We start from the raw sequence: 15,879 nt of genomic DNA on the forward strand, positions 1-15,879 counted from the left end.
AAATTGCATGCACACAAACCCATCTCCTTGCTTATTCCTTTCTTATATCATTCCCATTTTTTATAACCAGGACAATTGTTGACAATTGAAACAATGGGAAACAATTGGTTTCAACATAATTTTTGGCTCATATGGAAATACCACACTTGTAAAAGATTTGTTGTTTTAAAAAAAAACTTAAGAGGACTATCTCATATATGGATCCAAACGCATCAAGTCCTTCGCTTCATCCCAGAGGCCAACATATATGCCACACAGAATTTAACTAATTGCAAGAACAGGATATCAAATGATAAATGTTTATTGTCAGAGGTGTGTAAGAGAAACTATGGCGATCTAAGGTAAAGGTAAAGGGACCCCTGACCATTAGGTCCAGTCGTGACCGACTCTGGGGTTGCGGCGCTCATCTCGCTTTATTGGCTGAGGGAGCCGGCGTATAGCTTCCAGGTCATGGGGCCAGCATGACAAAGCCGCTTCTGATGAACCAGAGCAGCACATGGAAACGCCGTTTACCTTCCCGCTGTAGTGGTACCTATTTATCTACTTGCACTTTGATGTGCTTTCGAACTGCTAGGTGGGCAGGAGCTGGGACCAAGCAACAGGAGCTCATCCTGTTGCAGGGATTTGAACCGCCAACCTGATTGGCAAGCCCTAGGCTCAGTGGTTTAACCCACAGCGCCACCCGCGTCCCAGACAGCGCCACCCACGTCCCAGGCGACCTACTGATAGTTTAAAGCTTTGTCCACGCTCATGTTTATTCCACATCCAGTACACTTCCACCACTGATTTTGGAAGTGGTATACACAAGGTTTGATCTGAACCAGCTTTGATCCGAATTCAGAAAAAGAGCAGGCTAGTTGCATTTTAAGCTGTTAATATGTACACAGTCAAACTCCTTTCTGATTTCAGCATCACCCCCTCCACCCATGTATCTCACATACCGGTAGTTTGATTTCAAACCGGATGGTGAAATTGATGGTTGATAAGTGCGTGACACCACCCTCCTGACAATTTTGACCCACAGCAGGTGAGGGAGATAATAATCTGGCCGCTTGGACTGATCCAGTTTCTACCTCAGGTTTAGATCATAGCTCATATAACACTCACATCCTTTCGGCATCATATCCTCAGGTGGGGCAATGGGTCAACGCATCTGGCTGTTAGCCAGAAGGTTGGTAGTTCAAGTGCACCCTGTGGTTCCTTGAAGAAATGTGTACCTGGGACTTCTGGGACTTCAGGACTTGGGTGCCTCCAGCACACAGGAAACCAATTGGCCCAGCTGACAAAGGAAGTCAGTGTATGCGCTGAAAGGCACCTCGAAATTCCTAGCCCCTATCATGGAACTATGCTCCACATTGCATAAATTGGTCAGTCTCTGGGGAAAATTTAAAAATGTAACATTCAGCAGCCAGCGGGATAAACTTTCTGTTTCCAAGGACATTCTGCTGCAAACCTCAAGGCTGTCATTCTTTAACGAAAGACGTCGAAAGTGGAGTTGCCAGGGGTGGGTGCAAAATTCGTGAGCAATAATTTATTGACAATTCTGGGTAGCCATTTGGGCTCATAAAAACCCTGTAGTGTAGTCCAATGTTGTGATACACAGCGGTTTTTTGTTTTTTTTAAGGGAATTGCAGTTTGGGGGGGGGAGACATTTTGATGGTAGTATTGGCACTGGGAAGGGGTTGACTAGCTATTTCCCACCCCCCTGGGGGGAAACAACTGAGAACTGGTGGTGGTGGGTGTTTGCTGCAGGTAGAAACAAACACTTGTATCGTTATATTCATGTCCAGGCCTGGTGCCAATGGTCAGCCAGGTCAGGTTCTGGTTGAGGGTCCCAGGGACTCTGAAGGGCTCCTCACTGCCCCAGTGTGGCTCACTGCCCTCTTGCCAGGCCCCCAGACAGCTTTTTGAGCAGTAGGTGGGTGGCGGTGCCGCTTTTGGGTGGGAGCCAAGCTTGGTTTCATTCACAGAAGCCACCCACCCATTTAATTTACCCAGAATGCAATGCCCTGGCTGACATTTATAAAGATGTGCGCTGTGCAGCTATAGAAAACGATCACTTCCATTAGGTCTGTAGTAGGTCAGGGCACTGGATTTGGTTAAATTAAGATGGCGAGCAGCCGTGGCAGTTGGGAATCGAGCTTTGGCTCTCACTCAAAAGCAGCAGCACGAAAACACTGCAGGGCACCAGTGAGTGGTGTTGCTGCCTTGGTGAGGGCCTTGGCGACTGTGGCGAAAGGGGGGGGGGTGCTCAGTGACTACTGTAAATGGCGAAATAGGTTGTGTGTGTCGGTGGGGCACTGGGTGGCAACATACTGAGAGGCCCATGAAAACTGATGCCAACCCATTCACTCCAATGCCCACATCATTTTTCCTCAGAAATGAATGTTTGACCTGCGTTGTTAATGTTGCCGGTTATTATGAGGTATAAATAAATACCGTAACTACAACAAATGCCCTGTGATGAATGAGGATGTTGCTTTTTCACATATAAATGTAACAGTTAGACAAATGTCAGCAGTCCAGACAACTTAAGAGATATTTAGAGCTTGTGGTCAGGATGTGGTTGCAATAAGCAGACAAGTGTCAGCAGTCCAGATCGACTCACACTTGTTAACTGGAGATGTTAGTTAGAGCTTGTGGTCAGAAGGTGATATTTTTTGCTTGGCTTAGCTTAGCAAGTAACTGCATAGGAACATAGACCAAATAAGAGGAATGATAAAGAAATGTAGAGGGTCGCCGAAATCAGAGTGAACAGAGGCAGGAATGTTGGTAGGATAATTAGGTGGTCATGATAGGATGTAAACCAGGCATAGCAAACTCGGCTCTCCAGATGTTTTAGGACTACAACTCCCATCATCCCTAGCTAACAGGACCAGTGGTCGGGGATGATGGGGATTGTAGTCCCAAAACATCGGGAGGGCTGAGTTTGCCGATGCCTGCTGTAAACCTTGTAGTACCCAGCCAATGGGGAGACAGGGGAGGGAACCTGCAGTTCTAGTATAGGGAACACGTATATACTTACGCTTTGCCAAAGCTGGGGTACACCTACTTTGGATACCCACTCTTGCAAGAACATATTGTACAGTATTCAATAAACTCTTTCCTGCTTCACCAATTTTGTTCAGATTGAATTTTAAGGAGCAGAATTAAGGGTTTTAGGAACCACATCTTACATGCCCCTAGAATACATCGCTTGCTTTTAAAAAAACAACAACAACAATGAATCAATCTTGAATTTATCTCAAGCATGAGCCTTTGAACCATGGTTGCAGTTAATCTCTTTTGACCGCCTCTGCCTCCCTTACGTCTTAAATACCAGGCCTGATCTTGCACTGAACAGCTGCTGCCACCCAGTGTAGACAATATTAAATTAAATGGAACAATGTTCCTATTGTGAGGCACAAAGCAGGCATGAAGGAAAACATGGTCATTTCTCATGGCATAACAGCCATGGTGGAATCTTTCCTCTGGGGTCCTCAGTGCAACCAGAAACCTCCTTTATGCCTAAGGCTGTGTATACATCCTATACCTTTATAGCACATTTGAAGAAGATGCCTTCCTTCAAAGAACTCTGGGCACTGTAGTTTAGCCCCTATCAGAGAGTTACAATTCCTAGAATCCCTTAAGAAATTACAGTGTCCCTAATTATTTGGGGGGGGGGAGAGAATGTGCTTTAAAGTACCTACACAGATATTTTTTTCTGCACAATGAAGTGGGCTCTCTAGGTCCCCCGAGTTTCTTCTGCTATGGACCACTTGAAAATTGCTGAGGATCTTGGTGAAGCACTGCATGATTTTTCTGCCTGTTGCAGCAACTGCAATGTGCTGTGCTAGATGCTGTGTGACTTCTAAAGGCTTTTTGTTTTGTATGCGCTGTATTTTATTACATTCCAAAGACTTCAAATTGTAATGCAATAAAATCCATGAAATAAAAGAAGCCGTTAAAATGCAATTAAAAATAAATATGAATATTTAATGTGACGGATGTGCCGTCTCCCATCTTCGACCAAGAATCCGCAGACACACCGCAAGCCACCTGAACGAAGCACGCATCAGTTTGGGAAGCCCAGCTGTATCTATGAAAGCTTGTACCATAATAAACGTGTTCATCTTTTTAGGAGTCTCAACAAGATGCTTTGTTGTTGTTTTTGCTTCAACAGGCAAACTTGGCACTCTGATAGCAGATCTCTTCAGGATTCCTCTGAGGAGAGTGAGCTAGTTTTGATCTGTAATGCTGAAAGGCTACATTTGCATTACAAATCAAGCTCCACTCCTCTCTATTTAGGAGGCCTGCAGAAGAGGATACTGACAGACATTATATGACCGGCATCTACCACATGCTGTTTGTCTGTTGTGCAAAGTAACACTTTTAAAATACCTCTCTGTCTGTTCCTTGGCAAGCTCCAAATAATGATAATATATGAACAATGTCCACATACTGCCTTTCGGGCAGGATGACCTCGTTTTTTTAGAAACCACAGTGTGGCGAAAAGTATTTTTTAAAAAAACAGTATTGAAAGGAATATATATTTAACATTTAAAAGCCAGTGACAATGAAAACAGTGTCCGAAAGCTCAGAGGAATAATCACATTCTCACCTGTGCTGGAAAAAGAGAGGAAAGAGAAACTGGCTCTGTCTTTATGAGAAAGAGAATTCCATAGCTCAGGGGGGTGCCACACATAAAAAATCCTCCTTGTGGACCTCAATCTAACGTTTTAAAGGGATGGTAACTGGAACAAGGAAGATGTACCCTACAAATACCCAGACCCTGTGTGAAAGGTTTCTATACTTTCACAAGCTCCCCCATTATCTCTCTCTTAGGAAAATCTCATGGTGTCCTCCTTACAAAATTATTCCCTCCATTTCTAAGTTCAGAGGCCAACGTGTGGATTTTTACGCTGCCAAAATAGCCCTATCCGCTCTCTAAAACAGAAATGGGGAATCTTTGGGCTGGACTCTAGCTTCCATTAATGCTAGCAAGCCTGGTCCATGGCAAGGGATGATGGGAGTTGTAGCTCAGCCACATCTGGAGAGACACATGTTCTCTCACACCTGCATTATAAGAAGGGATCAAGCAGGCGTGTTTTTTGGGGGGTGGCATGTGCGATGTTCCTAAAGCGGAAGTGGTAGGTGGGAAACCTCCAAAAAAGTCCAAGGAGGACTGAGCATGCGGAGTGACCATTGAGCGCTGACTGACGCTTGAGATGGAGACCGGAAAACCAGATGGGAGAGGGAAAATAATGGAGCCCATTGCAGAGAAGCTGTGAGGCTTTTAATGCAACCCTCTGCATCTCTACTCAGAACTAGGCCTCACAGTGCTCAGTGGAGTTTACTCACCTTCACCAACCTGGCGCCCTCCGGAAGTCGCTGGACCACGACTCCCATCAGTCTTGGCAAGTCCACCATGCTGATGGGAGCTGTAGTACAATATTGCATTGTAGGGGGTTGGACTAGATGATCCCTGGGCTCGACAGTTCTATGATTCTTTCTGAACAGCACTAGGTTGTCAAACGCTGCTCTAGTAAATGTGCACACACCATACATTTAAAGCATTTTCCCCCTCCACAAAGAATCCTGGGAACCGTGGGTTACCCCTCACAGAGCAACAATTCCCAGCCCTTTGACAAAACTACAGTTCCCAGGATGCTTTGGGGGGAGTCGTGTGCCTTAAATGTATGGCATGGGGCTTATTAGGGCACATAGGGTTTAACTCCACTACAGTCCCAATGAAAATCAGGTTCCCCATACATAAAATTATTCTGTTGCTGTTGTTGCTGCTGCTGCTGCTGTTTTTATAATTATTTTAAAAAGGACACAGCGACAAGTGTATTGTCTAGTCTGGTCCGAAGATGCTGTGAGGGGCAACTCTTTGAAGGAAATGTGTATTAGAGATAAAATGCACACAACAACAACAAAAGTCAGAAAGGGAAGGAGACATACTCTGCTGAGCTCGCAGGCAAAATCTGTACAGTGGTAGGTACCTCTGGTTAAGAACTTAATTTGTTCCGGAGGTCCGTTATTAACCTGAAATTGTTCTTAACCTGAAGCACCACTTTAGCCGCGCCGCCAGAGCACAATTTCTGTTCTCATCCTGAAGCAAAGTTCTTAACCTGAGGTACTATTTCTGGGTTAGCCGAGTTTGTAACCTGAAGCGTTTGCAACCTGAAGCGTTTGTAGCCCAAGATACCACTGTATTGCCAGAGCAGGGGGAGAAAAAGAAAAAAAGAAATGACTGTATAAATGCAGCTCAAGACAAGTTTTTGTTTTGTTTTCACCTATCATTTTAGATGGGGAACAAGCAGCAGGATCCAGGAGACCTAGAATTCTGGAGTACTGACTTAGGGTGGCCACCTCAGACCAAATAAGGTGGGTTTTTTTTGAGAAGCCAACATCAGATTCAATTCTCAAATCCATCTTTGATGACTCTCCATTGCTATGTGACACACTCCGGATTACACCTGGTCAAACACAAACCTTCTTCTAGTTTCAAGGCCACCCTCAGATCCCCGATAACATTCATTCCATTCCAACGCTACAATTCTATGATTCTATGAGGTATAATATAGATGGTTGAATCTGGAACTGTCACAAGATGTGAACACTGTGAACAGCGTTTTGTTTCTGTTTTTTAAAGAGTGCCTTATTCTAAGACTCACCTTTAATTCAGCAAAAAAGATCCTACTGCGCCTGCCCTTTTAGCAGCATTATTTCATTGCTCCTCAGTTCTCAAAAGTTGTATGTGGGGCTTCAAGTCTTCACGTGGAAATAAAACTGCTTGCCAGATGGTGAAGAAAGTCAAGAGGATCAGAGGATCTGCCGAAAGGCACCCCAAAATTCCTAGCCCCCTCACAGGACCAGAATTTTCATTTATTCCAGCCTCTCCTGCAGAGGACTAGCAGGTCTGTCTCTAGGCAAAAGAATAATAGATGGACACAAATTCAACATTAAAAAATGGCAACATTTCAGAAACCAGTGGGAGAACATTTCACTCTCCAAGGACATTCTGCTGCAGACTAGAATGTTGCCATTCTTCAACAAAGGAACTTTAAAAGATGTCAAGAGAGTGGAATTGTTGAACAAGAATTTATGTCTTTGGATTCCTATTCATTTAGGACTCAGCAGAGACCAAGTTTGTTCCCCCCCCCATCCCTTTCCAGGTGTTAAATTAGCATAGCAAAGTTAGAAAGGTTGTGTTGCCATCAATTAGCACTCCTGTGAATTAATAACAGAGCTTGCCGCTTCTGCATCTGAACTTTATGCATAAATAGCACTGACTGCATCACTCCTGGGCACAGTTTATTTCTCTTGGCATGATGTTCCTCTTGAGTGGCACTGGGTTCAGCTCTTGCAGTGTACCCGAGGCTCTTGGCCAGTGGCAGAGGGAAGAGTGTGCCTCCCTTCAGCTCCGGGCTAGAAGCAGTTGGTGCTAGAATGATGCTCTTTCTGGAATGGTGAAGGAAAACCCCTGCAGCTGTGCGCAGTGCCTCCACAATCTATGTATTTCAAATGGACACCTTTGCCTTACCACCCTAGGGCTTCCTCCTGTGCTTTACAGGCATGGTGCGCATGCAGCTGTACTCCAAAATGTTAGCAAAGGCTGTGTTAGGTTCACCAACTGCCCACATGACCAAGCAGCTCCTGCTCCCGTTGCTGCCACAGCATAAGGGGAAATAATGCCACTGATTAAGGAAATACCTGTTTGTGCTTTTTCCAGAGAAGCAGCCATGCTAGTCGCAACAAAAAGAACCAAGTCTTGTGGCACTTAAAGGCTAATCAATTTTATTGTGGCCTAAGCTTTTTAGGAGGGACGCAGGTGACGCTGTGGTCTAAACCACTGAGCCTCTTGGGTTTGCCGATCAGAAGGTCGGCGGTTCGAATCCCCGCGACGGGGTGAGCTCCCATTGCTCAGTCCCTGCTCCTGCCCACCTAGCAGTTCGAAAGCACACCAAGTGCAAGTAGATAAATAGGTACCCCTCCGGCGGGAAGGTAAACGGCATTTCTGTGCGCTGCTCCAGTTTCGGTGTTCCATTGTGCCAGAAGCGACTTAGTCATGCTGGCCACATGACCTGGAAAAACTGTCTGCGGACAAACACTGGGTCCCTCGGCCTGTAAAGCAAGGTGAGCACCGCAACCCCAGTCATCTGCGACTGGACTTAACTGTCAGGGGTCCTTTACCTTTTTTAAAAGCTTTTAGGAACTACATGACTCCATTTCGTTAGATGCATGACATGTAATCTTGTGTGGGATAGCTCAGTCGGTAGAGCTCGAGACACTTAATCTCAGGATTGTGGGTTCGAGCCCCACGTTGAGCAAAAAAGATTCCTGCATTGCAGGGGTTGGACTAGATGACCCCTGAGGTCCCGTCCAACTCTATAATTCTAATTCTCCAGTTGCTGGGTTATTTTGCAGACAGTCTAGCTATGATTGAAATGTCGCTATCTGTAATTACAGGAACAAAAGGCCATTGGTCCATCTGGCTCAGTATTCTCTCCACTGACTGGCAGCAGCCAGGCGTCTCTTCCAGCCTTGCCAGGTGATGCTATGGATTGAAGCTGGCACCTTCTGCATGCAAAGCGGTGGGTGCTCTACCCTTCCTCATACAGTATTCCTTATTTCCATTTGCCTCTGACCCCAGTGATTACAGCCCCCCCCCCGTTCCTTGCATCCATGTGTCCATATAAACCTGCAAGGATGGGTGAAACTTAATGCATCTGATGAAATGGACTATAATCTACGGGAGTTTATGCCATAATCAGTGTTTAGTTTTTAAGGCGTCACGAAACACGTGTGTGTGTGTGTGTGTGTGTGTGTGTGTGTGTGTGTGTGTGTGTGTGTGTTTACTTTTTGTGCTTCTCTCTTCCCTCGGGGAGGGGGGAAGTTAATGAGGGAATCCACCATATACGCAGCAACTAGGACCCAACTCCTGGCGCACTTCATTCATTCCTTTCGAGTCTGATGCTGCCATCTTGGTTGAGGGAAAACCAGACAGCGCCTTTCGCGGTAGTAGAGTCAGATAGGGCTGATTCACTGCGGCGGCCATTTTGGATCGGAAACGAGGCTGGGAGAGCGAGCGCGATGGAGTTCAGCTGCGGTCCCTCCCAGGTACTGAGCAACAGGGGTGCATCGCCATCCCCAAACCTGCCGCTTTCAGCCTATCTCAGGGCTCCCCTTCTCCTCAGTATTGATGCTCCACAAATTCGGACAACAATCCCTCCCTGTTATGCTTCATATAGGCATCTGTACTTTATTGCTTCATAGCTTCTCAGAGAAAGAGGGGCGGGGGAGAGAGAGTATTACGTCTGTATCTTTTTTCCTCGTACATTTTAATAGGATCAAAGTATTTCTGCAGCATATTTTCTTTATATGTACCTATATATGAAAAATAGTCTGGATCCTGGAAGGATGCAGTTAGTCACTTTTGACGAAAACTATATATTGTAACAGCGGCTAACAAAACAGAGATCATCTTAAATTCACATAGCAAAAGGTTTCTGTAATGCTCTGATATCTTGTGTGTCACATAAGACCAACCGAGGCAGAAGCAGAAACAGTTTGCTGTAAAAATTTAATGTCTGTTATGTTAGTCGCAGTGATGTGTGCAGGTTTTAAAAAATTTGTATGGTCTGTCTTGCTTGCTTATGAAAGATAATCACAAAGTCAGGTTGAAGTCATGGTGAGTTAACCCCAAATCAGGAGAGGGGTTGTGGTGATTCTTATGTACATTAAAGACATGGTACTACTAAACAGGGACTCCTCCAGATATTCTTCTTACTGCACATTCATGATGATCTAGGTTCATGATGCTATCGAAGTGGTCAGACAGGATCCCGCTTTCCATCCTGTTTGTGGGGTAGTCACATTCCTCCGTTTCCAATCGGGTGCACCTATCTTGCAGATTCCTGCTGATAATTCTATCATTTTCATGCCACACATGTTCCGGTTTAATTTTGCCCCATTTTTGGTGCTCTACAAAACAATCATGTGGTAGTATCAGGGAAGCATCGCAAGCTAAAGCAGAATAAGGCCACCACTATTTTTGTGTCAAAGAACATGTTGCGGATGAAACTTGCAATAGAATAGAACATCAGTCTGGAGAGGCCCACAAAATATACAGTACAGTACGTACTGTAATCCTCCTCCTAACAGATATGGCATGAGCCAGTATGGGTGTGTGCTGCCCCCTTGTGGGCCAGAGATGGAGGCAGGAGCCAGGAAGAAAGAGCACAAACATACCGGTAGCTTGCAGCTGACACAGCAACAATGCCTCAGGATCTCCTTCTTGGACATGAGAAGCAGAGATTTCTGGGAGAGCACAGGGCGCTTGTGCAGTGTAAAATCAGAAAAGGAGCCTCACTGGTTTGCTGGCAGGGGGAGGCGTGTAGGCTTCTTGGAAACACAGAATCCCTTGTTTCTTTGGGATGACAAAGAGGCAAGCTTGGACTTTTCAAGGCTTATCTATCGGTATTTATATGTACAGAAATTTCTATACCTTTAAATGAAAAAGGGGAGATCTTCTCAGTGTGGTGTACATAAAATTAAAGGTGAAAGCAAAGATCAGAAGAATGTAAAACTGCCCACATGGCAGGGTAACTTTGCAAAAATAAAAAGGTTTTTAAAGGTAAAGGGCCCCCTGACCATCAGGTCCAGTCGTGTCCGACTCTGGGGTTGCGGCGCTCATCTCGCTCTATAGGCCAAGGGAGCCGGCGTTTGTCTGCAGACAGCTTCCGGGTCATGTGGCCAGCATGACAAAGCTGCTTCTGGCGAACCAGAGCAGCGCACGGAAACGCCGTTTACCTTCCCGCCGGAGTGGTCCCTATTTATCTACTTGCACTTTGATGTGCTTTCGAACTGCTAGGTTGGCAGGAGCTGGGACCGAGCAACAGGAGCTCACCCCGTTGCAGGGATTCGAACCGCCGACCTTCTGATCAGCAAGCCCTAGACTCTGTGGATTAACCCACAGCGCCACCTGGGTCCACTTAAAAAAGGTTTTTAAGCTAGAGTAAAAAGCGAATCAACAAACTGAATTCCACAGTATAGAGTCTCCTGTGCTCAATTCCATGTGGCACAAGGGACCGGTTAGCAACGCTGCTGCAGAACATAACAGAATAACAGAATACATAGGGAAAGGTGGTCCCAAGGCCACTCGACACCTTCAATCTGGCCCAGTAGCACATTAGCAGCCAGTGCAGATAACCAGCTCCAGTCAACAGCCAGAGGTTGGGATTCCAGTTTTACATGACTGCAGCAGAGTAACTTGCATGTCACAAGAAATCATTAAGCGCAGATTTAAAGCAACCATTCACAGGCAGAGGCAGAGCCAAGGAGTGGGGGAGAGTCTCAAGGGCCAAGTACAGAGGGTGTTTGGTCCTTGAGCCCAATACTCTCTGTCCCAGCTTTAGACACACACTGCCTGCCACTATGCCTGTACTTAATTCTTTATTGGTTTGGCTTGTTGTTGGGGGGGGGGGTTGAGGGTTGCTTGAAGAATGGGATAAAAATACTGGCATATTTAATAAATCGAATCACTCCTACTTCAAGATACCAAAGATACACCTGCCCAAGTAATTAAACTTCTTCCTTGGCCCCCAGCTCTTCGATAGGTTCCCAAAGCCACTTACACAGTTAAGAAACCCACACCCCACAAATAAATCCAGCAATAATAATGTAATACAGCCACACAGTGAAGCAGTTCGGTGAATAAAAATCCCAGTGTTGAAGCTAACAGATTCAGGTAAAACAAAAAAATTCCTTCAGTAGCACCTTAAAGACTCATACCAAAGCTCATACCAAAATAAAAACTTAGTTGGTCTTTAAGGTGCTACTGAAGGAATTTTTTTATTTTGCTTTGACTCAGACCAACACGGCTACCTACCTGTAACTAGATTCAGGTAAATAAATAAATAAAAAATAAATAAATAAATAAATAAATAAATAATAAAATTTATACCCCACCCACTTTGGGCAGCAGAATATTAAAAACATGATTAAACATCAAACATTAAAAACCTCCCTAAACAGGGCTGGCTTCAGATGTCTTCTAAAAGTCAGATACTGTAGTTGTTTATTTCCTTGACATCTGATGGGAGGGCGTTCCACAGGGTGGACGCCACTACCAAGAAGGCCCTCTGCCTGGTTCCCTGTAACCTCGGCTTCTCGCAGCGAGGGAACCGCCAGAAGGCCCTCGGAGCTGGATCTCAGTGTCCAGGCAGAACGATGGGGGTGGAGACGCTCCTTCAGGTATACAGGACCGAGGCCGTTTAGGGCTTTAAAGGTCAGCACCAACACTTTGAATTGTGCCTGGAAACGTACTGGGAGCCACTGTAGGTCTTTCAGGATAAAACAGTTTGGCATGGGGAGGGTGGAGGGTAGAGATGACACAGGTGAGCAAATTTGTTACTGTGCCCTTAGCCTTTCAGGCCACTACATTTCCCAGAACTTCTTGGGAAGGGGGCAAAGTGGCACCAAGGGCCAGGAATAAGGATGACCCTTGAAGCAAATGCAGTCTGTCAACCACGCTGTTGAAATACCAATAAGCTGATCTTTGTCCAGTAGGCCTTCTTCCCTCTGGTCCTGGTGGTGACCTGGTTGTGGGAGCTGAGCAGGTGAAAAACACCAGCACGTCACCCTGTTGCAAGGACATGGCTGCATTGCATGACCATGGCGCATACTGCATACCAGAAGGAGGACATGCGCTGAAGAGGCTTGTGAGGGAGTTGCAGGACACAGCCCACCGCCAGAGCGAGCACCTTCTTAGCCTGCAGGGAGCGGTGGAAGCCAACCAGAAGGAACACCAAGAGCTGGAGGTGAGGGTGACCAGTGACTAATAATAATAATTTCTATTATTTATATGCTGCCCATCTTGACTGGGTTGTCCCAGCCACCCTGGGAGTCGTCCAGCAAAATATAAAAACACAATAAAACATACAAACGTCCTTATGCAGGGCTGCCTTCAGATGTCTCCTAAAAGTCAGATTGTTTATTTCCTTGGCATCTGACAGGAAGGCATTCCAGAGGGCGGGTGCCACTGCTGAGAAGGCCCTCTGCCTGTTTCCCTGTCACTCCTTGCCATGAGAGAAGTGGCAGAAGGCCCTCAGAGCTGGACCTCAGTCTCCAGGCTGACTAGGTGGGCAGGGAGCAGAGTTGGATGGGGGCAACTTTACGGAAAGCCATGCCAACGCCGCCATTTTTTCCTTCGCCACACACAGGAGAGCGCGGACGGCGAGAACTGGGCTCTCCTTTCCCACCTCGGAGAGCGCGTCTCACAGCTGGAGGAAGAGAACCGGAACCTGCGCTGGGAACGGGAGCAGCTGGAGTCTGCAGGGCATCGCATGCGCAAGGAGCTGGATGCCAGCGGCGCCACCGTCCTCTCGCTGAGCAGGCAGCTGAGGGGGCAGCGTGAGGTGCAGGCGCACCACGGGGCCTTCTCCCTCGAGAGCGTCAAGGGCGACGGCAAGCGGCTGAGGTTCTACACGGGCTTTGACAGATACCCCCGCCTGGCGGCCTTTCTGGACTTCCTCCTCGAGGGCAAGCATGGGGAGGTGGGGAGCCCGGAAGGCAGCCCCCACAGCGCCCTCAGCCCTGACAACCAGCTCTTCTTGGTGCTCGTCCGCCTGCGCCTGGGCCTGCTGCTTCAGGACTTGGCCTTCCGGTTCCACATCTCTGAATCCACGGCCTCCCGCTACTGGGCCAGCTGGACGGAGCTCATGGAGCGGAGGTTGAGACAAGTGAGTAAAGCGGGGCAAGAGTTCCTCCTTTCTACACACCCCGGAAAAACAACACCACAGAGTTAACAAGAGGTGCAATGGTGTTTGTGAAAGGAGCATAGAATAACAGAATAACAGGATGGGGGACTAAAGAGCTTTCAAATGGTGCATGGTCGCAGCCTTCACCCAAAAACCTTTTCTGAGGTTTTGAGGTGCAATTCCCATCAGCCCCAGGGAGTTGGAGGGCACAAGGCTGGTTGAGAAGGGCCTCTTCTGCCAGTCCTGCACTGCCCCCTGGTGAATGAAGTCCAGAGTTCACACTGTTCTCCCAGCCCTCTCCCCCAATAAGTATGCTGTAGAAGCACATGCACCCATCCCGCCCCCTCACCACCTAATTTTTAGGCTGTAGCCCCTCCCAACTTTCTTGAATTCAGTAGTAAAAATGGTATTCAAGAGCACAAATCCCAATGAAAATTAACCACGCTGTGAAGTCCCCATTAAAATTAAGTGGTGCACGTTAGCCACAACAAACTGGTCCTATTGGTTTCAAAGGGACTTCACAACTTTTCTGTGGATTTGGACCGCGGCATGTGTGTCCTTGCTTTCCAATTTCTTTTTTCCCCCGTCAGTTCTCAAACCAAAACAGAAGGCAGAACTACTGCACCCTTTCCTGTTGACCCTCTCCTCATTCCTTGGAACTCGCAATCCAGAGGAGAGCCCCCAGCCATCCAGCAATTTGGCCTGTTTGCATGAATCTTTTGCAGCACGAGGGCCACATTTCTTTCTGTGGGGGCCATGTGCTAAAGGTGGGTAGGGGAGCAAAGATAGTTTACCTTTGTACAGCAGGCTAGTTTTTCTGCATACCCTCTATCTCCTGTCCAGGCAAGCAAGAGGTCTCATCAAAGATCGAGAATTCAGGCAGGCAAAAGCAGTTAAGGAACAAAGCAGGGCCAGTGAGGAGTGTGGCTTAGGGAGAGGGGTGTGGCCTGGGGAGAGTCCCAAGGGCCAGGTAAGAGTAGCATAGAGGGCCAGATTCGTCCCAGAGTCTGAGGTTCCCCATTCATGTTTTAACCTAGTAATGCCTTTTGTCAGTCATGCTTCTGAATACAGCACCTTTCTGAAAGTCAGGTAGCAGGGAGAGGGTGCAGTTATGCTCAGATCCTGCTTGCAGGCTTCCCACAGGCTCCTGGTGGGCCACTGTGAGAACAGGATGCTGGACAGGACAGGCCATTCTTACATATGCCTTCTCCTCCCTCCAGATCCCCATCGCTTGCAGCCAGCGCTACATAGATGCTTTCAAGCCACAGCAGCCACTCAGGCACCATGACGTGCCACTGGTGGCTCTGGACTGTGCAGAACTGTTGTTCGAAGCCCAGGGGCGGTCAAGAGGCAGAGGAGGAGATGCCTCTCAGGTTCCCAGGGCTCGGTACTCGGTGCACGGCTACGCTCTGGCAGCTCCCAGCGGCTTCCTGACGTTCAGTGCTGGGACTGGCGAAGAATTGCCTGTGTTGCCACCGTTCTTGCAGGCAGGGCCTGTGGAGCTGACAGCCCAGCAGGAGACGGCCAAGAGGCAAGTGCTGAGCTTGCGGAGCCTGACGGACAAGGCTTTTGGCTACCGCTTCCTGCGTGTTGTTCACCCGCAGAACATGGAGGACCAAGTGGGCAGGGCGTGGGCCATTTCCTGCTACCTGGCTTGCCTGCTGCACGACCCCATGGGGCTAGGCTAGGGCAAAGGAGTCCTGCGCCCCCAACAGTCTCACATCTTCTGTCACCTCCATTGACCGCTGCTCCCATTTCCACATCTGCATTGTAATTTTATTGCTGGACCCTACTTGGTATGTCAGAATCTGTGCTGCAGAATGAATACACATTTTAGGACACCTGTGTTTCTGCTTTCCTTGACCACCAGAGATAGTAACCAGGAAACTAATCCAAAATTCATTTGATATCTTGGTTGAGCACCCCCAGACCCAACATTTATCATCAATACTTTTATCTTAAAAAAGTTGTCTTCTCTAAACTGTATTTTAAAATTCTAGTTCAGTAACTGATAGGCATCAGCAGGGGTGCTTTTTTCAACCAACATGTCTCCCCTCTCCAGCTCCTGCAAATACCTCTCTTTAAGAAGTCTTCTCTCCTTCCCTGACATTTTTCTTTTATGCCTGACATTTCC

The 15,879-nt window shown here is 47.2% G+C and overlaps 1 protein-coding gene across 2 annotated transcripts; it reads left to right on the forward strand.

The window, feature by feature from the left end:
- The first annotated feature begins 8,999 nt into the window (after positions 1-8,999).
- Positions 9,000-15,586, forward strand: LOC118095168 (uncharacterized). Of its 2 annotated transcripts, none has more exons than XM_088656167.1 (4): positions 9,000-9,105; positions 12,556-12,806; positions 13,209-13,727; positions 14,966-15,586. In XM_088656167.1, the coding sequence occupies exons 2-4, from the start codon at positions 12,642-12,644 to the stop codon at positions 15,431-15,433; spliced, it is 1,152 nt and encodes a 383-aa protein (XP_088512293.1). In that variant the 5' UTR covers positions 9,000-9,105; positions 12,556-12,641; the 3' UTR covers positions 15,434-15,586. The 2 variants fall into 2 exon arrangements, with proteins under 2 accessions (XP_088512293.1, XP_088512292.1); XM_088656166.1 differs by having other exon boundaries at positions 9,041-9,105; positions 12,553-12,806.
- The last annotated feature ends 293 nt before the right edge of the window (positions 15,587-15,879 follow it).

This window comes from Zootoca vivipara, chromosome 12 (assembly GCF_965207765.1).
Source record: "Zootoca vivipara chromosome 12, rZooViv2.hap1.1, whole genome shotgun sequence".
In the NCBI taxonomy this organism is placed as follows: domain Eukaryota; kingdom Metazoa; phylum Chordata; class Lepidosauria; order Squamata; family Lacertidae; genus Zootoca; species Zootoca vivipara.

Coding starts and splice junctions, on each gene's coding strand:
- LOC118095168 (XM_088656167.1), top strand. CDS start 12,642: ATGGCTGCATTGCATGACCATGGCGCATACTGCATACCAGAAGGAGGA. Junction 12,807..13,208: donor AGGAACACCAAGAGCTGGAG/GTGAGGGTGACC, acceptor CGCCACACACAG/GAGAGCGCGGACGGCGAGAA. Junction 13,728..14,965: donor TGGAGCGGAGGTTGAGACAA/GTGAGTAAAGCG, acceptor TCCTCCCTCCAG/ATCCCCATCGCTTGCAGCCA.